Source organism: Pogoniulus pusillus, chromosome 28 (genome assembly GCF_015220805.1).
Source record: "Pogoniulus pusillus isolate bPogPus1 chromosome 28, bPogPus1.pri, whole genome shotgun sequence".
Taxonomy (NCBI): Eukaryota; Metazoa; Chordata; class Aves; order Piciformes; family Lybiidae; genus Pogoniulus; species Pogoniulus pusillus.
This window is the reverse complement of record NC_087291.1, coordinates 18,050,234-18,075,807: the sequence shown is the minus strand read 5'-3', so window position 1 is coordinate 18,075,807 and position 25,574 is coordinate 18,050,234. Positions and strand designations below refer to the sequence as shown.

Here is a 25,574-nt window from a genome sequence, read left to right as displayed (position 1 = left end):
CAGAACACAGTGGTGGGACCCCCCAGTACCACCATGGGTGACCATGCAGCTCTCACTGCACCCAGCTCCCCAGGCTGGTGCGGTGGGCAGAAGGTTGATGTCACAGCCTCATCTTCCCCTGGCAAAGGGAAGGGCTAGGATAAGTAGTGACAAGACTCAGGGGGCAGTGTCGCCTTCCTCCCTGCAAACTCTTCTATCTGTTTCCACATATGGGCTCCATGCTCCCTGGTCACCTCTACAAGATCTTGGGCATCCAGCCAAAATCCCACCCAGGTCTGGAGGAGGTTGATTGTGGCACAGCAGGCACCAATGCAGATCTAACACGCTTTATGAAGGCAGCTCTGGTGTCTCAAGTGCTTTACTAGACGTACAGAGAGTCACTTGGGATGTACTAGGGAGAGCAACAGGAGCCTGACTGCAAGTCCATCAGTCCCCAGCGTTGTGGGCACAGCCTGTAAAGCTTCCCAACGTCATGGGGTGAATCCATCTGCATCCATAGAACCGCAGACTACTGTGGCTTGGAAGGCACCTCGAAAGCTCATCTAGTCCAAGCCCTCTGCATTCAGCAGGGACATCTGCAGCTAGAGCAGGTTGCTCAGAGCCCCAAGCCGCCCGACCTGGAATGGTTCCAGGGATAGGGCATTTCGCACCTCTCCGGGCAGCCGGAGCCAGGGTCTCACCACCCTCAGAGTCAACACATTTCTCCCTCCTCTCCAGTCTTTCTGTTCAAACCTCCACCCTTTGTCCTGTCACAACAGGCCCTGCCCAAAATTCTGTCCCCAGCTTTCCGATCCGCCCTTTCCAGTGCCGAAAGGCCACCGGGAGGTCCCCCCGCAGCTCTCAGGCAGCCGCAGAGCCGCAGCGCTGCCCGGAGCCGCCGGGCCGGCAGCTCGGCGCGGGGCAGGGCTGAGGCTGGCGCTGCCGCCGGCGGGGGACCCGCGCTCCGGGCCGGCTCCGGGGCGGGGCAGGGCTGAGGCTGGCGCTGCCGCCGGCGGGGGACCCGCGCTCCGGGCCGGCTCCGGGGCGGGGCAGGGCTGAGGCTGGCGCTGCCGCCGGCGGGGGACCCGCGCTCCGGGCCGGCTCCGGGGCGGGGCAGGGCTGAGGCTGGCGCTGCCGCCGGCGGGGGACCCGCGCTCCGGGCCGGCTCCGGGGCGGGGCTTTGCTGACAGCGGCTCCCGGGCGGAGTTTCGTCCGCAGGCCGCTCGTCGCAGCCGCTCCTTCCCCGGGGCGGCGAGGCCGGACCTGGCAGCCGGCAGGCAGCATCTGGGAGCCGGCAGGGGCGGCGGGGCGGGCGCGGGCCGCGGCGGCGGGCGCGGCGGCAGCGAAGAGCGGCGATGGCTTTCGAGGCGCTGGCGGAGGCGGCGGAGCGCTGGTGCGCCCGCACGCCCTTCCAGCTCATCGCCGCCGAGGAGACCGAGCGCCGCATGGACTTCTACGCCGAGCCCGGCGTCTCCTTCTACGTGCTGTGCCCGGAGCCCGCCTGCGGCGACAATTTCGTGAGTGCCCCGGCAAGGGACCGGCCACGGCCGAGCGTGGGTACCTCGGGACGCTCCCCCCGCGCCGTCCGTGCGGGTCCCCGGTACTCGGGGAAGCGCCCGAGAGGCAGCGCCGGCGGGCGGGAGGGATGCGGAGATGGAGGGCGGCAGGGCCGGGGGGCGGCGGGGTCCGGCGGGATTCTCCCCGCCGCTCACCACAGCCCGCAAAATGGAGTCCGCTGCCGGCGGGGGCGGCCCCACGGGCAGGCTGCGGGCAGAGACACCCCCGGCCTTGCCCCCGGGCAGGCTGCGGGCTCCGGAGGGCAGAACGGGTGCGAGCCCCCTCCTCGCGGCTCCCGCGCCCCTGGAGGGCTGCAGCTGCCGTTGTCCCCACGGCCCCTCCATCGTGCCGGGGGGCCGGGGCACGGCGCAGGGCCGGGCGGGCACGGCAAATGGAGAACGGGCAGGAATAAAATGGAGTCAGGATGACAGAAGGGCCGCGCACCCCCACACCCCCGCGGCTCCCCCGGGGCCGGAGCCCTGCGCAGGTGCCGGCCGGGGCCGCCGCTCCCGGAGCTCGGCGGCAAGTTCGTGCCGAGAAGGCAGCGGCCGCGCAGCCCAGCCCGCGGCTCCGGGACGCGGCCGGTGCCGTTCCCGACCCTCACGGCCGTGAGCGGGCTGCGGGAGGACTTACCGAGCAGTGCCGGCTCGCCGCCAGGCCGTGATGGAGTTTGAGGTCGCCGTTAAAACCACCTCCTCGCACTCCCCGTTACTGCGGGGGTGGCTTGGCTCCTTCCCTCTCCGCAGCAGCGGCCTGACCGGTGCCCGTTAATTTCCCCCCACGGCGGGTACCGGCGGGGCGAGCCCGTTCCACAGATGGGTGCATGGAGGCCGCAGACAAGAGACGTCCGTGGGGACAGCGATCCCGGCGGGCAGAACAGTGGTGCTGTGTGTCGCACAGGTGGGCGGGCTGGGTGCTGGCGGCAGCTCCCCGGTGTTTGCTGGTACAGCGCTCCAGGGACACCGGAGACCTTTCGCTGCAGGCTTGGATGTGGCCGTGAAGCATCTCGGGGAGCGGATTCCCCTGGGCCGCAGCAGGGCCAGCCCCACGGCACCCCCCAGCACTCAGGGCTCCTTCCCGGCTAGAGGTGGCCGTGCCCAGGAGGGGCTGTGTCTGTTGGGCTCCCGAGCGGGGACACGCAGGAGCCTGCTGCAGGAACAGGTTAAAGCTGTGCTGAGACGCTGGTGGCATCGGAGCGCACAAAGCAAGCTCCTCACGTTGCTTGGAGCTGTGCTGGTGTTTCTTTCTGTCCTGCTCAACAGCTGTCTCAACTAAACCTGGCCAACTTTAAAGACAAGCTGTAGCAGTGTCAGTGCCTGTTCCCATGCTTCCAACACTGGCCAGGTTTTGTGCGTTGGGAGCCACATTTCCCCTGTTCATTTCTTTTCTTTTTCTATGGCAAGTACTTGATTCCAGGGTTCCTGTGGGAAGGACTCTCCACCCAGAGCCGCCGGCAGGGACAGTGCATAGAAGGGCCATATGCTGTTAAATGCTGAGCAGGGGATTCTTCTGTCTTCTTTGGCACAACCTTGTGGCCCTTTCTGCAGTACTGGCGCTTGGGACAGGCAGATATAGGTGTCAGGCAGATATAGGTGTCATTCTTAATTGTCTCCCCACTGATGGTGTCTCATTAATGTGATTAGAACCACTAACGAGCTGATTCACCAGCACTGTGGGGCTTCATTTCTGCTCCCAGCTCAGCTGTCTAGGTTTCTGCAGTCATTTTCCTTTTTCCCTCTATGCTCCAGAGGACAAGTTTCCTACACACAATTACAGACTCAAGTTTGGTTTAAGGAGACTTAAGCCGACCCAGGGGACTGATTCTTCTTTGCACTCGAGCCTCCTGGCATGGCTCCAGTGACACAATGGGGTGTGAAAGTGAGTAAATACCAACAGAACTCACAGTGGCACATTTTACAGCCTTCTGTGCACTCTGTGGCTCTGGTAAAGGAGCCTCACATTTAATAAGCATCTGGTGCCTGGTAATTCTTGTTTTCTTCCTTTACATCTTCATTTCATAACAAAGTGACTTAAAAAGCTACGTAGGAGGTGCCAAAGCAGTCGGTGGTAACCCACTTGTGAGGAGGAAATGATGATCTTAAAAGGGAGGAGGAGGAAAACACAGCAAGGTTGCCAAATGCAGTCTGGGAGAGAATAACTCTGAATGTTGCAGAAAATCAGAGGTTGCAGGTCACAACGATGATAGGATTTTCATTTTCATTTCTGGGGCTGTGTTTTTAAGGGGCTAGGGACACAGAAGACACACCTAGATGCCCGTTGGCATTTTCAGTAGTACCTTGGGTGTTAGGGCTCTCTGAATCAGCAGTTCAGACAGCTGAACTGTGTAGAACTTAGCTCCCAAGGCTTGTAGTGTCCTAAAAAAATTATCTGGACTTGTACAGCTGTAAGCAGTGAGGGTGAGGGCTGCCCTGCTCTTCTTGTGGTGGGTGTTACTGCTGGGATTCAAAGTAACCAGTAAAGCAAACAGAAGTAGGGTGCTGCCTTGGTGCAAGATTGCCTGGCACATGTTTCAGAACAGAGTTAGTGACTATTTTCTGCAAAGAGAAGAAGAAAAGCAAGGAAAGAGGCACCACTCGCTGCATGCTGCCATGCTCCATGGATGAGCTGGTTAGAAGAAGGCGGTCAAGCAAGTGACACTGTCATCCAGCAGTGCTGGATCATCTGTGGGTGTGAGGGAAGCAAAGCCCTCCAGATGCAGCCCTTGAATTGCCTCAGTGATGTAGACACTGAACTAAATAATTCAGCCATGCTCCTAGGTCAGCTGAGGTGGAAATCGATGGCTCTGCTTTTGTAGCAGCACAAAGCAGCTGTGAGCAAAGGCAGGCAGGCCTGGCACACTCATACTTGGGTGATGAAGTTGATGAGGTTTCAGTTGCACAGCCGTGGCTGAGCATGGCCCATGTTTGCTGGCAGACCCCACTGCAAAGACACCCTCGGGTGTCAAAGCACCTCCATATACGCAGCCTTGCTGGCTACTCCAACTTTCCAAGCAGGAGCTGGGTGTCCAGGTTTGAGAGGGCACAGTTCCTGTTGCAAGTCCCTTTGGAGATGGATGAGTCAGTGATGAAGCTCAGCTCCTGCACTGCCTCGCTCCACAGAGGGCTGTGGCTGCAGCTGAACTTCCAGGTGCCAGAACCTTGGTCCTGGCTAGGGTTGAGTTTTCCCAGGGAGGGGAAGATGAAATCAAGCCCTTTCTGAGTGAGCTGTGTGAACTAATGGCACTTCTATAGCACATTTGCTGTCACAGAGAGAGCTTTAAATCTTCTGCAGATGTGGGAGTCCTTGGAGGCCTCATGATGCTCTACAAAACTCTCCCCAGAGGCTCAGTGAGGAGTTACTCGCTTAGGCTTTCCCCTGGTGATAAATCACCTTGTTCTGCACTACTGCTGACAGATTCATACCATAGTCTAAACCGCGGTGCAGCTGGAGAGGAGGCTGCAAAACCATGGCAGGGCAGCATGGGGTTAACTTCCCCTGGGGACTGAGCTCGCTGTTATTTATAAAAGGGCAAAGCCTGATTTTCATTTAAGTGGAAAGCTCCTGTGTATAGCTCTGGCCATCAAAAGAAGCCACAATTTAAACAAGAATCAGGATGTTAGCAGTCAGCATCATCTGATACCTATAAACAATGACAACAGGTCTAGCCTGAGCCATCATTTACCAAGCTGCAGCATCCAGTTTGGTGCAAAGATTAGGAGGAACTAAGCTACTGTTGCTACCCCCAAGTATCAAGAAACAGTGGGTCAGACCTCCAAAGTCTCAAGACTATTCTTCAAGTGCTGTGATTTGAGACTGTTCATTTGATACTTTGAAGAGGGTTCCTTTGAGTTGACTTTGTGTGCCTTCTGGGTTTTCTTTTTTAGGCCACAGAAGTCACAAAGTGCAGACTTTATTGAGCTTTCCGTGTTGTAAACAAAGCTGAGATCTGGCTGCCTACTTAGAAGGCTACAAGGATAGCACCGAGTGTCATGAGGCTTGTGGGATGTGCCTTTGAGAGGTGGCAAGACTGTAAGTTGCCACAGTACTTGGGAGGTGACTCTGGTTATATGGCAAGCAGAGGAGCTGCTCAGTGAGGCAGGGCTCTCGTCCTAACACAACAGTTCAGTGTGTTTGTGCTTGTAAAATGCAACAAGCAGCAAAGGAAATGTAGGTCAGGGGAGGCTCATAGCAAGGCAGCTACAGTTGTCATCTTACAGACATAGCTGAGGTGGTGTTTGCATTTGGCAAGGGCAGAGCTGCGTCCCAGGCAGGTGCCACCACTGCATCCCGGGCAGATGCCACTGCTGTGAGGTGAGGTGATTGGCAAGCTCTATGTGAAGGAGTGCAGCATCTGTCCCTCTTGCTCTGTCCCTGCATGATGGCTGAGCCGCAGAGAGAGCCTCCTCTTCTCTGCTGTAAGCGTTGCTTGCTGTTTATAGCACAGGGAAAAGCTGCTTGGCACTTTGAGGGGAAAAGAGCTGCTGTGGAACAGCAGAGGTGTAAGAGTCTCCAAGCAGCTCTGCAGTGTTACTGCTATGACAGCTCCATGCACCAAGGCTTCAGGAAGGTCTTTAGAAGTCTGCCTTGCCAGAGGCCAGTGTCCTTTGGCAGCTGGCAGCTGGTAGCAGCAGGTGGAGAGGCCAGTGTGGGTTCCTGTTCATGCCTTTTCTGTCTTGTGTTGCTGTTGGCTTCCAGCACGTGTGGAGCGAGAGCGAGGACTGCCTGCCCTTCCTGCAGCTCGCCCAGGATTACATCTCCTCCTGTGGGAAAAAGACACTCCATGAAATACTGGAAAAAGTCTTCAAGTCCTTCAGGCCTGTAAGTGCCTCTTTTTGACTTCCAAGCATTGAGAGTTGCTTGCAGCTTGTGATGGGATAGCACCGAGTGGAGCAAGGTGGTCTTTCTTCTGTCCTCAAGGTGCTGCACCTAGGTCAGGGCAACCCTCGATGTCAGTCCAGGCTGAGGGTGCTGAGACACTGGAACAGGTTGACCACGGATGTGATGGAGACATTCAAGATCAGAATTGCTGTGGCCTGCTTTAGATGGAGGTGTCCCTGCTGAGTGCAGGGGGGTTGGACAAGATGACCTTTGAGGCTCCCTTCCAACTCGATGCAGTCTGTGAATCTCCAGGGGCTGCCTGGGGCAGGGCTGTTGGCATGTGATTGGAAATGGTCTCTTGGAAGGCAGGTGCCTCTTTATTGGCACTGCTGTGCTGGAGAAACAGGAGGCCAGGCTGTGTGGCAGCTGGTGGCTGCAGCCCACACCAGGGGCTGTGTCCTCCTGGTGCAGCACAGGACACAGGACTCTGTGGTGGACTCCCACCTGGAGTCCTGGGTGCAGTTCTGGAGCCCCCAGCATAAGCAGGACATGGAACTGTTGGAGCCAGTCCAGAGGCCACCAAGGTGCTCAGAGGGCTGCAGCAGCTCTGCTCTGAGGACAGGCTGAGAGAGTTGGGGCTCTGCAGCATGCAAAAGAGAAGGCTTCCAGGAGACCTTGGAGTGGCCTTGCAGGATCTGAAAGGGGTCACAGAAAGGCTGGGGAGGGACTATTGACAAGGTCTGGGAATGACAGGAGGAGGAGGAATGGGTTTGAAGTGGCAGAGAGGAGATTGGATGTTAGGAAAGGGTTCTTTGCAGTGAGGGTGGTGAGACACTGGCACAGGTTGCCCAGGGAGGTTGTGGAGCACAGAATCACAAAATCTTTGATCACATTGGGTGATTCTGTGCTCCACAACCTCCCTGGAGGTGGTCAAGGCCAGGTTGGATGAGGCCTTGAGTGACCTGTTCTAGTGGGAGATGTCCCTGCCTATGGCAGGGGATTGGAACTGGCTGAGCTTTGAGGTCACTTCCAACCTAGACCATTCTATAATTTGTTCCTGGCACTGGAGCTGGGGAGGCTGACAAGGACCTGACTCTGGGAGGCTGGAATTGCAGCCTGCCCTCAGAGTGGTTTACTTTAGGACTGCTGTTTTTCTTTCCTCTGCGTGCTCCAGGGTTTGTTAGGACAGCTGCCACTCAGTGCTGGCCAGCTCCAGTTTGGTCACTGCTTGAGAAGCTGGAGCAGAAGCTGAGGTTTGTGGGGAGGCTGTTTGCTTCTTTCTGTTTTGCCTCTGCTCAGCTTTCACTGTCCTTGTTTAACACTAAGGCTTGGGTCAAAGCCTGGGTTTGGTCAGGGTGAGGTGATTAAGGCCAGCTGCTGTTGCTTGTTTTTGCCAAGTCCTTCCCTGGCACAGCCTCTCCTTCTGAGCACCTGGGGCTGGGTAAGGGGCTGGTGCGAAGCAGGGTGGAGGTTCCCTGCCAGAGCTGCATCCCATGGTGTCCGTGGGAATGCTGCTGGATGGACATTTTCATACTCAGCTGGAAAGGCAAAGCTTTCCCCCTTCCCTCCTTTTCTGGATGACTAATTGAGAAGCCTGGAAGTGTATCCCAAGTGCTCAGAGAGAAAAGGGGGAGAGGCTGCACATGGAAACTCCTCCCTGTCTTCCACTCTTGCATTGCTTTGCTGTAGACCACCACAGCTGGTCCACATAAAAGAGCATCATTTTAAAGAATCCTTTGAGAGGCTGGAAAGAAGTAGAACAGATGCAGACTTTTCTTAGAAAGGGCTGGAAATGTGATGCATCAGCACAGCTGCTTGGGATTGTCAAAACACACAACAATATCAATATGGTTCCAGAACAATATTTGGCTCTTGGATCTTCAGAGCTGTTTTTTCCTGCTCAAGAGAACTGTGCCTTTGAGGAGAAACTTCCATTGCCTTAACTACAGACAGACTTCAAAAAACACCCACCCCAAACCTTAATCACGTTGGGACAGATCACTTCTTTCATTCGACCCACATTTATTTCAGCATCTGTGAAGTTACTGAGCAATTGGCTTAGCCAGCCCAGGTGAAGCTGCTCTTGGGAAGGTGGGAAGCCAGGGGAACCATTGCACTCATTGCAGCCAGGCCCTTCCGAACAAGGGAGCTGGGGGTGTGCAGCCTACAGGAGAGGAGGCTCAGGGCAGTGTTCATTGCTGGCTGCAGCTACCTGAAGGGAGGCTGTAGCCAGGTGGGGTTGGGCTCCTCTGCCAGGCACCCAGCAACAGAAGAAGGGGACACAGTCTCAAGTTGTGCCAGGGGAGGTCTAGGCTGGATGTTAGGAGGAAGTTGTTGGCAGAGAGAGTGATTGGCATTGGAATGGGCTGCCCAGGGAGGTGGTGGAGTTGCTGTGCCTGGAGGTGTTGAAGCCAAGCCTGGCTGGGGCACTTCGTGCCATGGTCTGGGTGATTGACTAGGACTGGGTGCTAGGTTGGGCTGGCTGAGCCTGGAGGTCTCTTCCAGCCTGGCTGATTTGATGAGCCTGTGCTGTGTTTCTTTGCAGCTGCTGGGGCTGCCAGACGTCGACGACGACGCCTTTGAAGAGTACAATGCGGACGTGGAAGAAGAGGAAGCCGAAGCCGACCACCAACAGATGGGCGTCAGTCAGCAGTGATCGCCTGAGACGCTGAACCATTCGGCAGCCCTTGGTGCCAGGCGGGCTCCAGTGGTGCCACGCTCGCCTGTCCGAGCGCCTCACACGGGGATAGCTGGCTCCCAGGATCAGAGTTTTACAAAACACTTTGAAAGCAAACAAAGAAACCAATAAAATTGAGTAGTGGTAACCCTGTGATCAGCTTTGCCAAGACCTGACCTGACTTTTGCTCCTGCTTCAGTGGGTCTGCTGTGGAGCTGTCTCGGTCGCACCCTCTGCCGTGACCAGCCAGAAGCAGTTCTGTGGCTGAGCAGTCTCCTCGCTTTGTGGTGGAGAGCAGCGCACGTGGAGAGCTGAGAAGGTAGGCAGCCTGTGGTGGCAGTGCCAGCGCCTGGCAGCCTCACCAGGGACCTGCCCGAGGAAGCCAATGCAGAGAGCAAGCAGCACCTGCGCCTTCTGGTTCAGCAGCTATGGTCTGGACAAAGTACCAAGCCCGGGGAGGCTTCTGCTGAGAGGCACTAAGTTCAGTAGTGGTTGGTACTGCACAAGTGCACCTGAAGGCTTCAAAAATGCAATGGGAAGTGGGCAATGAAGGGGAGTGCCCAAGGTACCCACTCACATTGATGTCACTTTACTGACACAGCCCTGGAGCTGGTCAAGGCCAGGCTGGCTGAGGCTGTGGGCAGCCTGCTCTAGGGTAGAGTGTCCCTGTCCATGGCAGAGGGGTTGGAACTGGATGATCCTTGTGGTCCCTTCTAACCCCAACTGATTCTATGACTCTGGTGGGAGGTGTCCCTGCACATGGCAGGGGTTGGAACTGGATGATCTTGAAGGTCTCTTCCAACCCAATTGAGTCTGTGATTCTATGCTGTGATTCTATGAGACCAGGGTTGCTGGCACTGGAGGAGTAGCCAGGAGGAGCTGGTGTCAGTAGCACATGACACAGCCAGCCCTGGCACCCCAGCACCCTTTCACCCAAAGCCAAATGCTGCTCTCCTACAAATCAGCTGAAAACAGCCATCACCTGTCCTGCCTCTGCATGGCAGCCAGCTCCAAGTGTTGGTACACTGCAGAATTGTGACTCAAACCTGGCACCTTGGGGAACTGAGGTGCAGCTTCTAGTGGGAGGTGTCCCTGCCTATGGCAGGAGGGTTGGAACTGGATGATCTTTGAGGTCCCTTCCAACCTCAACCATTCTCATGATTCTGTGATTCACTGAGGAGCCACCAGGGCATAAACCAGCACCTGGCTCCTGCAGTGGTGCTGAGCCTGCTCCTCTCCCTGAGCCCTCCAGCTTGGTTGGTGCTGAAAAAAATGTTGCTTGGGCTGATATAAAAACCATGGGAGGTTTCCTGTGCTGGGGACTTTGGTAGAAAGGAGAAGGCTCTGCTTATTTTTCACCTGTTCTGCTTAGATTGAAGTGGCTGGGATGAGTGCCAGCCTGGGAATGTGCAGGGGCTCTTGGTTAACCTGTTTTTGCCCTGACCAGATGAGGAGGAGAGGAGGTTGTGCTGTGCCACAGCTCTTTCAGCAGAGCCTTTCTAAATTTACTCTTCCCCCCCCCCCCATTTTTACAAGTGGTGGAAGGAAGCCCCCACACTTCAAAAGCTCTTTGCTACAGAATTAGCTTTATCAAGTGACAAGTGAGTGAAGAGAAGATGCTTGGACAACTCCTAGAAACAACTCAGAGCAGTTTGAAAACCCTCTTGTGAGCAGTGTCTTTTGTAAAAGACTTTGATGTTGTTGTTGTTGTTGATTTTTTTTTCAGTGGTACCTGGGAGATCAACTTTTCATTTCCAATGATTTTACCATGCTGGGGCAAAGCCTTCCCACACCTGGGCCAGTGTGTGGCACCTGAGGTGTCTGCAACACTGCAAAAAGGCAGAGATGAAGAATGCTTCAAATAAAATAAGTGGAAGGTAAAAAGAATAAACCAATGCAGCTTGGCCTCTTCTTTGGGCATGCAGCACCAGACCCGGCAGTCACAGCACATTTTCTCTGGGCTGGTGATGTGAGAGCTGTGGCAGTTCATTGTGTAACACTGCACGGCAGCAGTAGGCTTTTTGCTTACCAAAATAAAGTGTAAGCCCAGTGCTTTCCATCCCTGCTCTAAGTCCCTAAGTCTCTCTTTCCTCTCCAGCTAAAACTGATGCCATGACCTGAAACACAGCCATGATTCAGGAGAGCCTTTCCCTTCGTAGCCTCCGGCCCTCTTGTACTTTGAATTCACTGCTGGTTTTACTTTGCTGGATGCTGCTACCCTTAGTACCTTAAGGAAGGGAATTCACAGGCACTGAACATCTACACCATGACTCCTAGACAGGAAAATTAAAACTTCAGTGGAAAAAGTGTTACAGGGCACATGGTTTAGAGTAATTTAAGGCACAGGACCTAACAGCAGCCTGCCAGCACCTGCAAGCAGGCTGCAGAGGGACTGTTTGCAAAGGCCTGCAGGGACAGGACCAGGGCAATGGTTTGGAATGAGAGCAGAGCAGATTGAGACTGGAGGTGAGGAACAAGTTGTGCAGCAGGAGGCTGCTGGGGTGCTGCGTGGGGGTGAGGAGCCCGCGGGCGCCGGGCAGGGGCAGAGGTGTGGTGCAGCGGGGAGCAGTCCCTGCCCGGTGCCGAGGCAGGGGCAGAGGTGTGGTGCAGCAGGGAGCAGTCCCTGCCCGGTGCCGAGGCAGGGGCAGAGGTGTGGTGCAGCAGGGAGCAGTCCCTGCTCGGTGCCCAGGCAGGGGCAGAGATGTGGTGCAGCAGGGAGCGGTCCCTGCCCGGTGCCGAGGCAGGGGCAGAGGTGTGGTGCAGCAGGGAGCGGTCCCTGCCCGGTGCCCAGGCAGGGGCAGAGGTGTGGTGCAGCAGGGAGCGGTCCCTGCCCGGTGCCGAGGCAGGGGCAGAGGTGTGGTGCAGCAGGGAGCGGTCCCTGCCCGGTGCCGAGGCAGGGGCAGAGATGTGGTGCAGCAGGGAGCGGTCCCTGCCCGGTGCCCAGGCAGGGGCAGAGGTGTGGTGCAGCAGGGAGCGGTCCCTGCCCGGTGCCGAGGCAGGGGCAGAGGTGTGGTGCAGCAGGGAGCGGTCCCTGCCCGGTGCCGAGGCAGGGGCAGAGATGTGGTACAGCAGGGAGCGGTCCCTGCCCGGTGCCCAGGCAGGGGCAGAGGTGTGGTGCAGCAGGGAGCGGTCCCTGCCCGGTGCCGAGGCAGGGGCAGAGATGTGGTGCAGCAGGGAGCGGTCCCTGCCCGGTGCCGAGGCAGGGGCAGAGGTGTGGTGCAGCAGGGAGCGGTCCCTGCCCGGTGCCGAGGCAGGGGCAGAGGTGTGGTGCAGCAGGGAGCGGTGCCTGCCCGGTGCCGAGGCAGGGGCAGAGATGTGGTACAGCAGGGAGCGGTCCCTGCCCGGTGCCGAGGCAGGGGCACTGCCCGGCCGAGCAGCGCAGCCCCCGGGGGAGCGCTCCGGGAGCGCCCCAGTTGGGAGCGCGGGAAATGAGCCTCGCCCGGGGGCCGCGGTGGGAGCCCGGCCCAGCCTGCAGGCCTCTTCCTCCGTGCTCCCTGGTGCCAGCCTGCCCACAGGGCACAGGAGAGCAGGAAGGCTCCCGCCAGGGGCTGAGGCCGGTGCCTCTTCCTGCAGATGAGCGAGCAGGGGCAGTGCTTCGCTTCCTCTGCTCGGCACCGGCAGGAGCCTGTGGCTGCGGCCGGGAGCCATGGCCTGGGCCGGGCCGGTCGGACTGCAGCTGCAGCTCTCAGGCCTCTGGCAGCCTGGGCTGGAGGTGCTCCTGCAGTCCCCACGGAGCTGAAGGCTCAGGGACATCACTCCCAAGGCAGATATTCAAATGAAAAATATGCTTAAATGTGGTCCTCAACTCCAGCAGGAAAGACTGAGAGCAGACCTGCAGGGGCTGCAAGCAGGCCTCAGAGGGACTGTTTGCAAAGGCCTGCAGGGACAGGACCAGGGCAATGGTTTGGAATGAGAGCAGAGCAGATTGAGACTGGAGGTGAGGAACAAGTTGTGCAGCAGGAGGCTGCTGGAGCACTGCCACAGGCTGCCCAGGGAGGTGGTTGAGGCCCCATGGCTGGAGCTGTTGAAGGTGAGGCTGGAGCAGGCTGTGAGCAAGCTGCTGTAGTGGAGGATGTCCCTGCTGAGTGCAGGGAGTTGGCCTGTGTGAGCTCTGGAGCTGCCTTCCAGCCCAACCCATTCCAGGATTCTATGATTCTAGGACTCTGAGACTTGCCTAAGTTGCACTGTCAGTGTCTGATGTCTGTGGCAGGTGTATGAAGGATACTTCCCCACAGCCAGCAGTGAGCCAAACAATCCTTTTACCTGCTCTGCGTTGGCCTTCTTCCTCCTTGCTCACTTTTCTCTAAAGCAAGGCAGTTCCTAAAAGCAGCCTGGCACCATCACAAGCCCCAGCTCTGCAGAGGTGTGTGGCACTGCCAGTGCAAGGCCACTCCAAGGTCTCCTCCAAGCCTTCTCTTCTCCAGGCTGCAGAGGCCCAACTCTTGTAGCCTGTCCTCATAGCAGAGCTGCTGCAGCCCTCTGAGCATCCTCATGAGCCTCCTCTGGATTTGCTCTAACAGTTCAATATCCTTCTTGTGCTGGGGGCTCCAGAACTGCACACAGGACTCCAGGATGCCTGCTCTCATCTGCAGGCAGTGTGGTGGAACTGTCAGCTCTGGATCCAGCCCTGCTCTCATCTCCAGGCAGTGTGGTGGAACTGTCAGCTCTGGATCCAGCCCTGCTCTCATCTCCAGGCAGTGTGGTGGAACTGTCAGCTCTGGATCCAGCCCTGCTCTTGTCTCCAGGCAGTGTGGTAGAACTGTCAGCTCTGGATCTAGCCCTGCTCTCGTCTCCAGGCAGTGTGGTGGAACTGTCAGCTCTGGATCCAGCCTTGCTCTCATCTCCAGGCAGTGTGGTGGAACTGTCAGCTCTGGATCTAGCCCTGCTCTCGTCTCCAGGCAGTGTGGTGGAACTGTCAGCTCTGGATCCAGCCCTGCTCTCATCTCCAGGCAGTGTGGTGGAACTGTCAGCTCTGGATCTAGTCCTGCTCTCGTCTCCAGGCACTGTGGTGGAACTGTCAGCTCTGGATCTAGCCCTGCTCTCGTCTCCAGGCAGTGTGGTGGAACTGTCAGCTCTGGATCTAGCCCTGCTCTTGTCTCCAGGCAGTGTGGTGGAACTGTCAGCTCTGGACTCCTCCAGGTAGTGCAGTTTTCTGTTCTCAAGCTATCTTTTACTAACGCAGGGACCAGGCAGAGGTCAGACCTCAGGCAGGAGTCAGCTGCACCACCGCTGGCTGTGGGGTGCTTTCCACCATGTTTCTGGCTGGAAGTCTTCTCTGGTTTTGAGCCTACAAAGCTGTGAAATAGGCCATCAAAAGAGGTTGCCCTTTTGTTCAGTGCTTTAGAAGCTGTAAGCCTTCAGCAGAGCCCTGCCTTACTTTTGGTCCTCCTGCCTCTCCCACCACCAAGGCATCAAACCCAGCAGTTACACCATCATCTTGCCACTAAAGAACTTGGCAGAGCCTGGTGGCTGATGGAGTCTTCTGTCTGTGAGCAAAATCAGCTGAATGAGGATTCTGAGGGGCTTTGTTAGGCAGAGGGACTCAGGGACTGATGTTCCCTGGGCACTGCCAGTGTGTGGTGGGATAAAGGTGGTGTTTGCAGGTCTTTGGGCACTGAGAGTGAGCCCTGCTCTGCAGGACAGGACCCAAAGCCACAGGTTGGCTTGTTCTGGTGCAGCCTGAGGAAGTGGCTTTGCTGGCAGAGGGGAATTGGTGGCAGTGTTTGTGCCTGAGCCACCAATTCTCCGTTACTCCAGACCTCCCAAGTCCTCATCTGCTCTGCACAGGTTAGGGAGACCTCTGTTCTAATTCAGAGACATGTAACAGTGCTGCAATGAAACTGGGTGCCTCTGCTCAGCTCTTCTGCCTCTTCTTTAAACACTGCACTTCTAACTGCTGCTTTGGCATCTTCTCATGCTGCTTTAGTTGAAGGAATGCTGTTGTTACCTTTTGCCATAAGCTCTGCTCTGTGGGTTAAAGAACATCTTTCAGTGCTTGGAGGACCAAATGCTTGAGCTTGCCTTGTAATTTCAACACATCTCAGGGCACGAGGGGCCACGAAGATGCTCAGAGGGCTGCAGCAGCTCTGCTATGAGGACAGGCTGAGAGAGTTGGGGCTCTGCAGCCTGGAGAAGAGAAGGCTTGGAGGAGACCTTGGAGTGGCCTTTCAGTATCTGAAGGGGGCTACAGGAAGGCTGGGAGGGACTATGGACAAGGTCTTGTAAAGACAGGGCAAGGGGTAATGTGTTTAAACTGGCAGAGGGGAGATTGAAACTGGATGTTAGGAGGAAGGTCTTTGCAGTGAGGGTGGTGAGACACTGGCACAGGTTGCCCAGGGAGGTTGTGGCTGCTTCCTCCCTGGAGGTGTTTAAGGCCAGGTTGGATGAGGCCTTGAGCAACCTGCTCTAGTGGGAGGTGTCCCTGCCTGTGGCAGGGGGTTGGAGCTGGGTGATCCTTGAGGTCCCTTCCAACCTAAACCATTCTATGATTCTATGATTCTGTGAGTGCTGAGGAGGGACACAGCAGTTCCATGCCCTGTGGTGTGTCCAGAGCCCTCAGTGTTATCTACAAAGCTGGTCCTGTGGCTGATGGAGTACCTGCTAGGACTGACTCCCTTGTGTTGATGCATGGCCCTGGCAACACAAGCCTCACAACCTCCTGAGAGACCTTTGCACGTGGTGGAAGCCATCGTGGCAATTAGTCTCTGCCTACAGATACAGCCACTCTTTGTGGAAGAGGTGGTGCTCTCAGCATGCTTTCAGCTCCTTGGAGCCCACTGCCCACTCAGGTCTGCTGGATGGACTTCTTCCTTCATCAGAAGGTCAAGTGAACTGCCCGTGTTTAGCTAGCAGCTCTCTGCCAAGATGGACCTCAGCCCAGGGACAGGGCAGGGAGCTCCCACAGCAGGTAGTGGCTGCAGCTGGGGACAGGGCTGTTTGCAAGGCTGTGACCCCAGCCCCAGCTTGTCTGCGCTCCAGCTCTCCAGAGGCACATCCTGCTTGCCCTAAGAGATCCATCCAGGTATTCCAGAGCTGGCACAGCCTGGCTGTGTGTGGAGAGCAGACCGATGAGAGCTGTGCAGCTGCTGTCGCCTCTCTATGGTTCTGCCCCCACAGCTCTCCTCAGGCAGAGGAGCCGAGGGGTGCAGTGACTCCTCAGCAGCTCCTGGTGCTGTGTTAAGGAGCACATCACATTCTCTCTGTGGCTTTTTCGTGTTCCTCCTCTGAGCCAAGGGCTCTGCTTCCCCCCCCTGCTCGGTGAGCGGAGGAAGGCTGCAGCGAGCACAGGGCACTGCGTTTGCGCTGCCGAGGCGTGCTGTGCCCCGCCTGCTGCTGCAGCTGGGACACCGAGGCAGGGCTTTCGCACCTTCTGCTGGGCAAAGCCATGGGCAAGAGCGGGGAAGCCGCAGGCTCGCAGGTGCTCCTCCACGCCTGGGTTTGCTCAGTCCCCTAGAGGTCAGCAGAGCCTGGGTTTTGCGGCAGCTCCAGCCCGGGCTGCAGGGGCGGCAAAAGCAGCTTTGCTGCTGGCCTGCTGGCCCCTGCCTTTGCTCTGTGGCAGCCTCAGCTCCTGCTGAGCAGGGGCCAGGCCGGGAAAAGAACGCCAGTGCATGAGGCAACAAGTGCTGCTTTTTCAGTGGGCTGAGAGCTGGCCTCGGGAAGGAGAGGAGTGGGGAGAAGCAGCCTGCAGGTGGGTGCTGGCACTGTCAGAGCTGCGCAGGGCACCAGCCTACATCTTTTGGCCCCAGTGCTGCTCCCGGGACCCGGCCTGGGCTGCTCTGCATCAGGAGCAAGGTCACAGAATCACAGAATCATCGAATCAAGCAGGTTGGCAGAGACCTCCAAGCTCAGCCAGCTCAACCTAGCACCCAGCCCTGGCCAATCAACCAGGCCCCAGCCAGGCTTTTCTTCAACACCTCCAGAGACAGTGACTCCACCACCTCCCTGGGCAGCCCATTCCAGTGCCAATCACTGTCTCTGACAACAGCTTCGGTTAATGCTGGCACTTTTGGTTAATGTGGATTAACCAAATTTGTGGATTGATATTGCTGTTGTTGCAGTTATTTACTGCATTTCTTTTTGTTTCTGTACAGTCCTTATCAGGGAGGGGTTTTGAGCTGCCTGTGAGTCACAGAGCAGCAATGGGGAGTGGCAGCGTGGAGCTGTGGGTGCCCAGCATGCCAGCTGTGCCCTGCCTCATGGCAAAGGCTGCTGGTGGCTGGCCCAGCTCTCCACGGGCTGCCTGGCTGCATGCCTATGGTGGTCACCTGTAGTGCCAGTCCTGTCTCTCCTTCTCATGCCACCCGCCACAGAAAGTGTACACCTTAACACTGCTGAGTTTGGCTCTGGCAAGTCTGTGTGGGCCTCCTGATGTCAGTGCAGCAGCAACAAAATGCTGTATGCAAAGCCTGAATTGTGAAGCCAGCCATGTCTTCGGCTGCAGCCAGAGCAGTGTGGGCAGCAGGGCAAGGGAGGGGATTCTGCCCCTTGGTTCTGCTCTCCTCAGACCCCACCTGCAGTCCTGAGTGCAGTTCTGGAGCCCCAGGCACAAGCAGGACATGGAAGTGTTGGAGCTAGTCCAGAGGAGGCCACCAAGATGCTCAGAGGGCTGCAGCAGCTCTGCTCTGAGGACAGGCTGAGAGAGTTGGGGCTGTGCAGCCTGGAGAAGAGAAGGCTTGGAGGAGACCTTGGAGTGGCCTTGCAGTATCTGAAGGGGGGTACAGGAGGGCTGGGCAGGGATGTTTGAGGCTGTCAGGGAGTGCCAGGACTGGGGGGAATGGAGCAAAGCTGGAGGTGGGGAGAGTCACGCTGGAGGTGAGGAGGAAGTTGTTGAGCAGGAGAGTGGTGAGAGGCTGGAATGGGCTGCCCAGGGAGGTGGTTGAGGCCCCATGGCTGGAGGTGTTTCAGGCCAGGCTGGCTGAGGCTGTGTGCAGCCTGCTCTAGGGTAGGGTGTCCCTGGGCATGGCAGGGGGGTTGGAACTGGCTGCTCCTTGTGGTCCCTTCCAGCCCTGATTGATTCTGTGATTCTCAGGAGGGCACTACCTGCAGAACCAGGAGTAGGATTGCTCACCTGGCTTCAGCAGCCCTCCCTGGCCCCTCCCAAGGAAGCTGCTGAGCTGATTGCGTCCCTGCAGCTCCCTTGGCAGGCTGCAGTCCAGCAGCAGAGGGGGAGTTCCACCAGCCTGGGAACCTGCTGCCACACAGCAGCAGCACATAGAAGAGCTCAAGAGGGAAAGCAGGGATAAACGTTCCATCTCTGGGGTAAAGAGACTGCATCTCATATCCGGGGTGGAGCTGGTTTTGGAGGGAAGAAAATCCATCCTTGTTACTGTGGAAACCAAGCACCCAACAGCAGCTTGCTACTTCTCCTGCTTCAGGGTGGGCAGCCAGGATCCTGCTTTCTTCTGAAGAGTGTATCTTGAGCCTCAGTCATGCCAGCAGCTCATTTACAGCTGCTTCAACTTGAACAGCAGGGAACTATGACATGACACGAAGGGACAGGGATGGGAACAGGATGAGTGGGAGCATCTTTGTTTGGCTTTGCTGCCAAAGCTGGCAAAGCAACATTCCTGCATCTCAGCTCCTCTAGAAGCTCTCTCTGCTCTTCCCAAGCTCCTTTTGCTTTGCTGGCAGATCCCCACATCGCTTGAAGGAGCTGCATTGCCCATTAGGGAGTAAATGCTTCATGTATGTGATGGTTTGGGTGTTACCTGCCACCCCACTCTTATGAAATCGCCCAGACTAGACTCAGCCAGCTGGGAATGAAGGGATGAAGCTCTCTACTCACAGCTTAGCACAATATACAAGCAGACATTTACAGTATCTACAGGTCTGTACAGAAATAGACAAGTTAAAAAGCAATGCAGAAACACAGCAGCCCTCCCAGAAGCCAGAGTCCCCAGGAGGGGCTCCCAACCACCCTTCCACCTCCTTTCCACCCCTCTGCCTTATCCCAGAGTTTGCTTTACATGCAAGGTGAGTTTGCAGGATCAGCCAGGGGGCTTAGAAAGCAGAAGGATTAGTTACACAGAAAGCAGGGTAGGGAGAAAAGTACAGGCACCAGATGCAACAGAGAGCCACTGCAACTGTGTTATCTGTGGTTTGTGTTGTGCTTATCCATCTCAGCAAGCCTCTGAGTGCAGCAGCCATCACCACTGTTTCCTTTTCACAGCCTAGCATCTAATTCTTCTCACCTGAATACCACAGCCAGCCTCAGAGCAGCACTATGTAGTTTGGCATTTGCTCTGCTGTGGCATATGTGAGGCTACCATCAACATTAGTGGGAGTGACACATCCACGCTGCAGAGAATTATCTGCTTAGTGCCTAAGCAGGGAAGTTGTGTGTGTGAAATTGCAGGCAGCAGCTCAGCTTAGTGAGGAAGTTTTCCCTCTGATAAAACTCAGACTCATTTAAGAACAGGAAATTAATTTTCCCTCTTTTATTTCAATGGGTGCCACAAATACACCACCAGCTGCCTTGAGGGCTCTGCTGCAGGTGATGTATCTCCTGCTACAGGCAGCAGGGCAAGAGGGGATTCTGCCCCTTGACTCTGCTCTGCTCAGACCTCACCTCCAATCCTGCCTCCTGTGCTGCTGTCCCCAGCAGCAGGACACAGAGCTGTGGAGTGAGGCCAGAGGAGGCCACAAAGGTGCTCCCAGGGCTGCAGCAGCTCTGCCCTGAGCACAGGCTGAGGGAGCTGGGGGGGTGCAGCCTGCAGAGGAGAAGGCTCCAGGGGCACCTCAGAGCTGCTGCCAGTGCCTGAAGGCATCCTGCAGGAAGGCTGCAGAGGGACTTGTGCTGAGGGGGTCTGAGCCAGGCCAAGGGGGAATAATTTGGAGCTGAGGCAGAAGTTCTTCAGTAGGAGGAACAGGCTGCCTGTAGAGGCTGTGGCTGCCTCCTGCCTGGGGGTGTTCAAGGTCAGGCTGGATGAGGCCCTGAGCAGCTGAGTCTAGCTGAGAGGTGTCCCTGGGCATGGAGGGGGAGGTTGGAGCAGATGAGCTCTGAGCTCCCTCACAACCTGAGCCACTCTGGGATTCTGTGATCCTCTTTTCAGGAGTGAATGTGCTGTAGATGCCTGAATGTGCCATCTGCTTTTGGCTATGTTGGACTGATGGCTTCTGAAGTGACAGAGAGCATGGGACAGCATTTGTCTTGGCTCACAGCCTGTGCCAACCTACAAACAGCTTTGGCAGGCTGAACTCAACCATTCAAAGTTGCTCTGCTAGAAAGCAGGAGAGAACGAGGTGGTCTGACAGAAGGATGAAACAATGCAGTGGGTGAGAGGTTCTTGATTTGTAGAGGTCTGAGCTACCACTGAGTATTCAGCTGTATCCCAGAAGAGAGCAAAATCTGGGTGCATTTAATCAGAAAACTCAGCTCAGCTGTTCTTCAGCCTCTGCTGCTCTGGCAGTGAGGCAGCTTCTGGCCACAGAGAGGGTGGAAGTTCTTTGTTCTGCCTTTTAATGAATACAGCCAGAGAAAATGGCAGCTGGGGAGAAGGATCGAAGGGGACCCAGCAGCAGCAGCAGCAGCAGCAGCAGCAGCAGCTGCAGCAGCAGCAGCGAGACTTGAGACTCTCCTTTGGGCTGCTGCCTGCTCTGTTACCCCCCAGCTGCTGGGCAGATGTGCAGCCACTGCCACTCGGTCGCGTTTGGAGGGGAGACACAGGTCCCAGGCACACGCCAAAGTGCAGGCAAAGCACAAGCCAAAGGAGAATCATCCTGGGGGTCCTCTTTGAAAAGCAGCTCCTGCCAAAGCCCTGCGTGCTGCAGAGCAGTAATTAACAGCCTGCTGATTACGTCTGGGGTGGTTAATGCATCCAGGGCTGCAGCACTGCTGCAGCAAAGGAGGCAGCAAGGCAGGGACTCTCCATCATGGCCTAGTGTGAAGGGAAGCATCTGGGCTGTCTCTCTGTGCTGAGCTGTCTGCAGTGCCAGAGACCCATCTGGCAGCACAGCACCAGCCTGCCCACTGCCTCTCACCTGGCAGGAGCTGCTCAGGGAACCTTTGTCACCTCCCTGTGGTGCCCAAGCGCACCTGTGTGTGCAGCGGCTGCAGCCATGGGCACTCCTGTGTGAGGGCTTGTACAGGACACTGGTGGCTGCTCCGGGTCTGCTCTTTTCCATGGAGATGAGGGTTTGGAAAAGGCCCCTTTTTCCCAGGGAAGGCAATTAGTTATCCCATGGATTTCACTATGGGCAGTGTCCTGCTCTGCCAGCGCTGGGTGAGACCTGCAGCAGCAGCCAGGTGATGCAGCTGGACAGCCTCTGGGTCCATCATGCTCTGACAGGCCCTGGCCCCTGGGAACGTTCATAAATAATGAACCTTGCTGGGGGAGCAGAAGCCAGCTCATTGCCACAGACTGGCAGCAAAACAGACAACAGAACCTTACCCAAACCCCAGAGTGTTCCCAATTAGTGGCGTGAAGCTTCCTGCTAAACTGAGCCCGGAGCAGAGCTTCTTCATGCTGCAGAGGAGAGAGGATGGCAGCAGCACCCCCGGGGCTCCTCAGCAGCAGAGGGAGGGCAGATGTCTGGAGCCCGATGAGGATGAGGATGGCAGGAGGTGAGTGAGCAGGGAGCTGCCCTGGGAGCCTGACAGCTGCAGGGCCTCCTGAAGCTTTGTTCCTCTGCAGCCAGGATGCCAGCCTGGAGTGGCCTCCTTCCATTCATGCGTGTGGGATCCCAGGGCTGCCGAACAGCAGGGCATTAAGGGAAACAAAAGGTGGCTTTCTTCAGACCCAGATCGTCTCCTTTCCAAGCGATCTGGCTTTCAGTGAGAGCAGCTTACCTGACTGGACCACTCCTTGCTGAGTGAAGGGAGAGGGAAATAGTCAGGAAGGCTGCCCTGTGTTGGCAGCGCTGGAGAACACACACACAGAACCACACAGAAGGATAGGGGCTGGAAAGGACATCCAAAGCTCATCCAGTCCAATCCCCTGCCAGAGCAGGATCACCCAAAGCAGATCACACAGGAACACATCCAGGTGTGTTTGGAATATCTTCAGAGAGGGAGACTCCACAAGCCCCTTGAGCAGCCTGCTCCAGTGTTCTCTCACTCTCACAGGGAAAAAATTCCTCCTCATGTTTAATGAAACTTCCTATGCCTCAGCTCCCACCCATTACAAAGCTGCCCTCTCCATGCAAATGGAACTGCAAACCAGGGAGCAATATGCTCAAAGCTTCCTCTTGCCCACCCTGCCACCCTCACCTGTGCCAGCATCCTTCCTGCGTGCTCACTGCTGCTGTGCTGCTGTGACCTGCCCAAATCCAGTTCTGCATGTCCCACAGCTTGCCTGGATACTGGAAAATCACAGAATCATAGAATCAAGTAGGTTGGCAGAGAGCTCCAGGCTCAGCCAGCCCAACCTAGCACCCGGCCCTGGCCAGTCAACCAGACCATGGCACTAAGTGCCCCAGCCAGGCTTGGCTTCAACACCTCCAGCCACAGCAACTCCACCACCTCCCTGGGCAGCCCATTCCAATGCCAATCACTCTCTCTGGCAACAACTTCCTCCTAACATCCAGCCTAGACCTGCCCTGGCATAGCTTGAGGCTGTGTCCCCTTGTTCTGTTGCTGGGTGCCTGGCAGCAGAGCCCAACCCCACCTGGCTACAGCCTCCCTGCAGGCAGCTGCAGACAGCAATGAGCTCTGCCCTGAGCCTCCTCTGCTGCAGGCTGCACACCCCCAGCTCCCTCAGCCTCTCCTCACAGGGCTGTGCTCCAGGCCCCTCCCCAGCCTTGCTGCCCTTCTCTGGACACCTTCCAGCACCTCAACATCTCTCTTCAACTGAGTGTCCCAGAACTGGACACAGCACTCAAGGTGTGGCCTGAGCAGTCCCTTGTCCTGCTGGCCACACTGCTCCTGAGCCAGCCCAGGATGCCATTGGCTCTCTTGAAGATTGCAGGGCAGAAGGACTAAAAAAAAAGAAGCCAAAGCAAAGGACAGCTTTGCTGTGCAAGCCCTTGAGGGGAGATAAAAGCTGTAGGGAGGTGCTTGCTGCAGTAATAAAGCCTTAATGGGTTTGGGGCCAGGGCTGATACAAAGCATTGTTTTGGGCTGCTCGATGAAGTTAATTATTTGATAAGAAAAATCTAATTTACAGGGACACTGCTCACAAAGATGATCCTGTGGAGGAGTCTGTGGTGCTGTCAGACATAACTGCTCTGGGTTTTAGGAAACATAAAAGAGACTAGAGAGAAAACAATGTCCTTTGGGTTATCACTTGGTTTTCTGCAGCTGGCAGAATCGCTGCCATGTGTTAGCTTCTCTTGTTGTCCCTACTCCTCACATGCTTTGATTGGTCTCCCAGCAGCTCAGCAGGGAGAGAAGGCAGCTGGAGAAGTCTAATTAAGAAAAAGCTACTGGCAGCCTCAGTGTAAAAGAGCAGCAGAAGACAGAAGGTGGTTAGGTAGAAGGCAGGGCCAGGAGGCACTTCTCTGAGATCCTGTAAACACTCCATCTATTTCCAGCCTGAGAATGCCCACTGAAGGGAGGTGGCAAAAGACAGAGCATTGCAGGTCCTCTGCTGCACATGGCTCAGGCCTTCCATCACAAGCATGCATCCTACATGCTCCAGAACACAGTTCCCTCACCATCTCCTCTTGTTGAGGGCTGTGTTTATCCTCTGAAACCGCTGTCTGGCTGTGAGTGCACAGTGTGCCCTACAGCTGACTGCACCCTGGGCAGCCCCAGGGCAGCCCCAGGGCTGCAGCAGTGCAGCAGCTCGCCTGGCATGTGTGCAGATCTGCAGCTGCTGCCTCTGCCTGCTCTGCAGGGGTGCTGGCTGCCCAAGCACCTCTGCTCGGCCTTTCCCAGCTGATTCCTGCCTGTGAGCCATTGGTTTCTCCAGCCCAGCATGGGCACCCTGCTTTGGTCACCAAAGTCTTGTCTGCTGTGCACTGCAGTGCAGAGATGCTGGCAGGGTTGGGGGTTACAAGCTGCCTGACAGCCTCAGAGCCCAGATCTGGCCCTTAGTGTGCTGCAAGGAGAAAACAAACAAGGCAGACGGCAGAGTGAAGCTTACACAAGAGGGCTTAACACAGCAACATCTTTCTTCGTGCCCTCAGCTGGACTTTCATCCACTTCAGCAGAGCTATGCCAGCCCACATCAGCTGAGGACACAGAGCTCTAGGCTGTGCATGGCCATGTCAAACTCCTGTGGGCACCAAGCTTTCTTTTGTCATGTGTTGGTTCTACCATCTGGCACAGACTTCTTACCTCCCTCTCCAGCCACCAGCCTCTGGAATCATAGAATCATAGAATGGGTTAGGTTGGAAGGGACCTCAAAGCTCAGCCAGTTCCAACCCCCTGCCATAGGCAGGGACATTTCCCACTAGAACAGGTTACTACAGGCCTCATCCAATCTGGTCTTGAACACCTCCAGGGATCAAAGATCACATTGGGTGCTTCTGTGCTCCACAACCTCCCTGGGCAACCTGTGCCAGTGTCTCACCACCCTCACTGCAAACGACTTCTTCCTAACATCCAGTTTCAATCTCCCCTCTGCCACTTCAAACCCATTCCTCCTCTTCCTGTCATTCCCAGACCTTGTCAATAGTGTCGTGTCCCCCCCCCCCCCCCCAGCCTTCCTGTAGCCCACTTCAGATTCTGGAAGGCCACTCTAAGGTCTCTTCAAAGCCTTCTCTTCTCCAGGCTGCAGAGCCCCAACTCTCTCAGCCTGTCCTCAGAGCAGAGCTGCTGCAGCCCTCTGAGCACCTTGGTGGCCTCCTCTAGACTGGCTCCAACAGTTCCATGTCCTGCTTCTGTTGCATTCTGTGCCCCACAAACTCTCTGGAGGTGTTCAGGATGAGGTTGGATGAGACCTTGAGCAACCTGTTCTAATGGGAGGTGTCCCTGCCTATGGCAGGAGGTTAGAACTGGCTGAGCTTTGAGGTCCCCTCCAACCTAAACCATTCTGTGATTCTATGACCCAGCTGTGCAGTGTTCTCTTTCTTGAGTCTGAAATTAGTCTGAAACAACAGCAAGGAGAGTGGAAAATGCTGCCCAAAAGGCTTGTTTCCATTCAAGCTCTGACTCCAAGCCGTACTGACACCATTGGAAATGTCAACATTTGATACATAAAACATGAACACATTTTAGCAGATGGAGAGGAATGGAAATGAAGCCAAGATGCTGTGGAGGCTGGGTCTGGAATTGCTGGGAGAAGGAGGAGGAAGAAAGGAGAGATGCCAAAAAGGAAGCAGAACAAAAGCTGAGAATGGAAGATAGGAAGGAAGGGAAGAGGAATCACTCCCACTGAGTTCTCTGCATCTAGCAGCAGCAGCAGTGAAAGGCAACCAACAGTGCCAGGCTTTGCCTTTGCTCATTCTAGGAAGCTTCCTTCGAGGCAGGCAGGCAGTGTGCTGTGGACAGAAAGGGGCACACTCACCTCATGGAACATGTCCAGGGAAGGGCAATGGAGCTGGGGAGAGGCCTGGAGCACAGCCCTGTGAGGAGAGGCTGAGGGAGCTGGGGGTGTGCAGCCTGCAGCAGAGGAGGCTCAGGGCAGAGCTCATTGCTGTCTGCAGCTGCCTGCAGGGAGGC

The 25,574-nt window shown here is 56.4% G+C and overlaps 1 protein-coding gene across 2 annotated transcripts; it reads left to right on the top strand.

The window, feature by feature from the left end:
- Positions 1-1,096: 1,096 nt before the first annotated feature.
- MTURN (maturin, neural progenitor differentiation regulator homolog) lies at positions 1,097-9,187 on the top strand. Of its 2 annotated transcripts, none has more exons than XM_064166889.1 (3): positions 1,097-1,532; positions 6,232-6,354; positions 8,900-9,187. In XM_064166889.1, exons 1-3 carry the CDS (start codon positions 1,335-1,337, stop codon positions 9,008-9,010), a joined length of 432 nt encoding a protein of 143 aa, XP_064022959.1. In that variant the 5' UTR covers positions 1,097-1,334; the 3' UTR covers positions 9,011-9,187. The 2 variants fall into 2 exon arrangements, with proteins under 2 accessions (XP_064022959.1, XP_064022960.1); XM_064166890.1 differs by having other exon boundaries at positions 1,117-1,496.
- The last annotated feature ends 16,387 nt before the right edge of the window (positions 9,188-25,574 follow it).